Source organism: Emydura macquarii, unplaced genomic scaffold (assembly GCF_026122565.2).
Source record: "Emydura macquarii macquarii isolate MOO-44397 ecotype Brisbane River unplaced genomic scaffold, CSIRO-AGI_Emac_v2 contig_646, whole genome shotgun sequence".
Lineage (NCBI taxonomy): Eukaryota > Metazoa > Chordata > Testudines > Chelidae > Emydura > Emydura macquarii.
The window spans coordinates 93,014-95,543 of record NW_027130783.1 but is presented as its reverse complement, the minus strand read 5'-3'; the positions used below and the strand labels follow the sequence as shown (position 1 = coordinate 95,543).

Sequence of the window (2,530 nt, the reverse complement as noted above, 5' to 3'; positions counted from 1 at the left end):
GTATCTAACTAAGGACGGCTGAAAAGCAAGAGCTAGATGCTGAGGCCTGGAAGATTTTAGTTTAGCTACTTTAGGCCTTAGACATAAGAAGAGTTCACATAAGTAAGTCACTCAAGAATAGCCCGATACCGTAAGTTTATAGGTAAATATGTACCAAGGGTAAAAAATATGAAAAAAAAATGCACTGGAAGATTAATTTTAAATCCCTAAAATGCTCATATTTCTCTCTTAAATGTGCCCTAACCACAGGGTACAGCTTGTCCATCAATGGTAATGTGACAAAAAGAAACTAGACAAAACCTCTAGGAAACGGAGTAACTCAAGTTCTGGGGACACAAGACCAATAAGGAGAATGAGGGCAGACATTTTCATGCACATGAGCAGAATGTAGATAAAGTCAGAAATCATTGTATAAAAAGATGATGCTCAGATAGGAAAAAATGAGATTCCCACGGCAAAAATCCAACAGGAAACATCCCTTCATTGACGATCAATTCATGAGAAACCCGTCAGATCCTAACAATAACTAGGAGGAGGTAGGTCTCTCTGTACCTGTAACTGGTGCATGGATAGATCTAGGAGTTGTATATGCTGTGACATGCCTAACTTCATTGGATACTTTCATAACCTTGATATAAGATATTACACTTTGTTCCTCTGACTGTCTGTGTTCCTTGCCTTTGCCTTCATGTGTTCCTGTGCGCTCAGAATCTAAAACAGGTATAGGTAACTTTCTGAACTTGGCACTGCAGCCACCAGAGCTGAACCCACAGATGTTGTATACAACATCACTACATTTACCTTAAAAAAAATAAATGGTTACATGCTTCCCCCTGAGAACAGCAACCCCCTGTGCATGTAGCACCTCATTTTAACATGATCTCTCCATCCAGGCATTTCTATTGAGACCATCAACCTAGATCCTGGGCACATAAAGGAATTCAGGGAACCTACGGTACATGCCGGAGACACTGCTCTGCCTCAGAGTCAGACACCTTCCCGCCTACGCCATGTCATATTCCAACTCAACCGACTTCAGCAACCCCTCCTCCTTCATCCTGCTGGGCATTCCTGGGCCGGAGGTGGCACATATCTGGATCTCCATCCCCTGCTGCGCCATGTACATCATAGCCGTCTTGGGGAACTTCACCATCCTGCTGATCGTGAGGATGGAGACGAGCCTCCATGCACCCATGTACTATTTCCTCTGCATGCTGTCTGTCACCGACCTGGTCCTGTCTACAGCCACCCTGCCCAAAATGCTGAGCATCTTCTGGTTCAATTCCAGGGAGATAGAGTTCAGTGCCTGCCTCACCCAGCTGTACTTCATTCACTGCTTCTCAGTGATGGAGACTGGGATCTTCGCAGCCCTGGCTTTGGATCGCTATGTGGCCATCTGCGATCCCCTGAGACATTCCACCATCCTGACAAACGCCGTCGTGGCCAAGATCGGCCTGGCCGTACTGCTGCGGGGCGTCCTGCTCGTACTGCCCCATCCCTTCTTGGCAAGGAGGTGGCCCTACTGCAGAACCAACATCATCGCCCACACGTACTGCGAGCACCTAGCCGTGGTGAAGCTGGCCTGTGCCGACATCCGGAGCAGCAGCTACTATGGCCTCTTGGTGACATTCTTAGTGATCGGCCCGGATGTGTCTTTTACCACCTTCTCCTATACTCAGATCCTCAGGGCCATCTTCAGTCTACCCACAAAGGAAGCCCGGCTCAAGACGTTTGGTACCTGCGGCTCCCACCTCTGTGTCATTTTAACCTTTTACATCCCGACTCTCTTCTCCTTCCTCACACACCGGTTTGGCCACAATGTGCCTCTGCATTTCCACATCATCATTGCCAACATGTACCTCCTGGTGCCCCCCATGCTAAATCCCATCATCTATGGGGTGAGGACAAAGCAGATCCGGGACAGGCTGCTCCACCTGCTTACTCATAAAGGGACCTAAAGTTTTCTCCTGGTGTCCTGGATATCAGTCTGAGCTCCATGGAGAGCTGGCTGGTGACCTGGTGCGGGGCCTTCCTTCCTAGGTCACTTACAGGATGGTGAAAGAGACAGAGCTTTAAAAACAGTGAAACTTGATGACTCAGAGAGACAGAAGAATCTGGGGAAGAAGAGAGGCACAAGGGAAGCTGAGGGGACTCTGCATGCAGGGCTATGGCTGCAGCAGAGAGACGGGCTCCAGCTGGAGGAGAAGCCGTGAGTTGTGGGAGGTGGATCCTAGATGCCCTAGTGGGCTTGGACTAAACTGCAAAGAATGCTCCAGAGTGGTGAGGACACTGAGGGAGGCAATAGCCTGCAGGTGTTGTATTGTTTTTCCCTAGAACTGGGTGTCTCTTGTGTTGTTTAAATTAGACATGTAGCCCTGCAACCGGCGTCTCTTCTGCCACCTTTGTTCCTCTCTCCTACCCCAGCTTTTTCTGTCTTTCTGACTCATCCACCTACTGTGTTTTTAAATAGCTGGACCATATCTCATCTCTTGGTTCCCTCTTTGGGGAGGTTCCATTCCTTCCAAGCCCC

At 48.6% G+C, this 2,530-nt stretch overlaps 1 protein-coding gene across 1 annotated transcript; it reads left to right on the top strand.

The window, feature by feature from the left end:
* Positions 1-959: 959 nt before the first annotated feature.
* LOC137148568 (olfactory receptor 52R1-like) lies at positions 960-1,958 on the top strand. The gene has a single exon (XM_067541452.1). It carries the CDS (start codon positions 960-962, stop codon positions 1,956-1,958), a length of 999 nt encoding a protein of 332 aa, XP_067397553.1.
* The last annotated feature ends 572 nt before the right edge of the window (positions 1,959-2,530 follow it).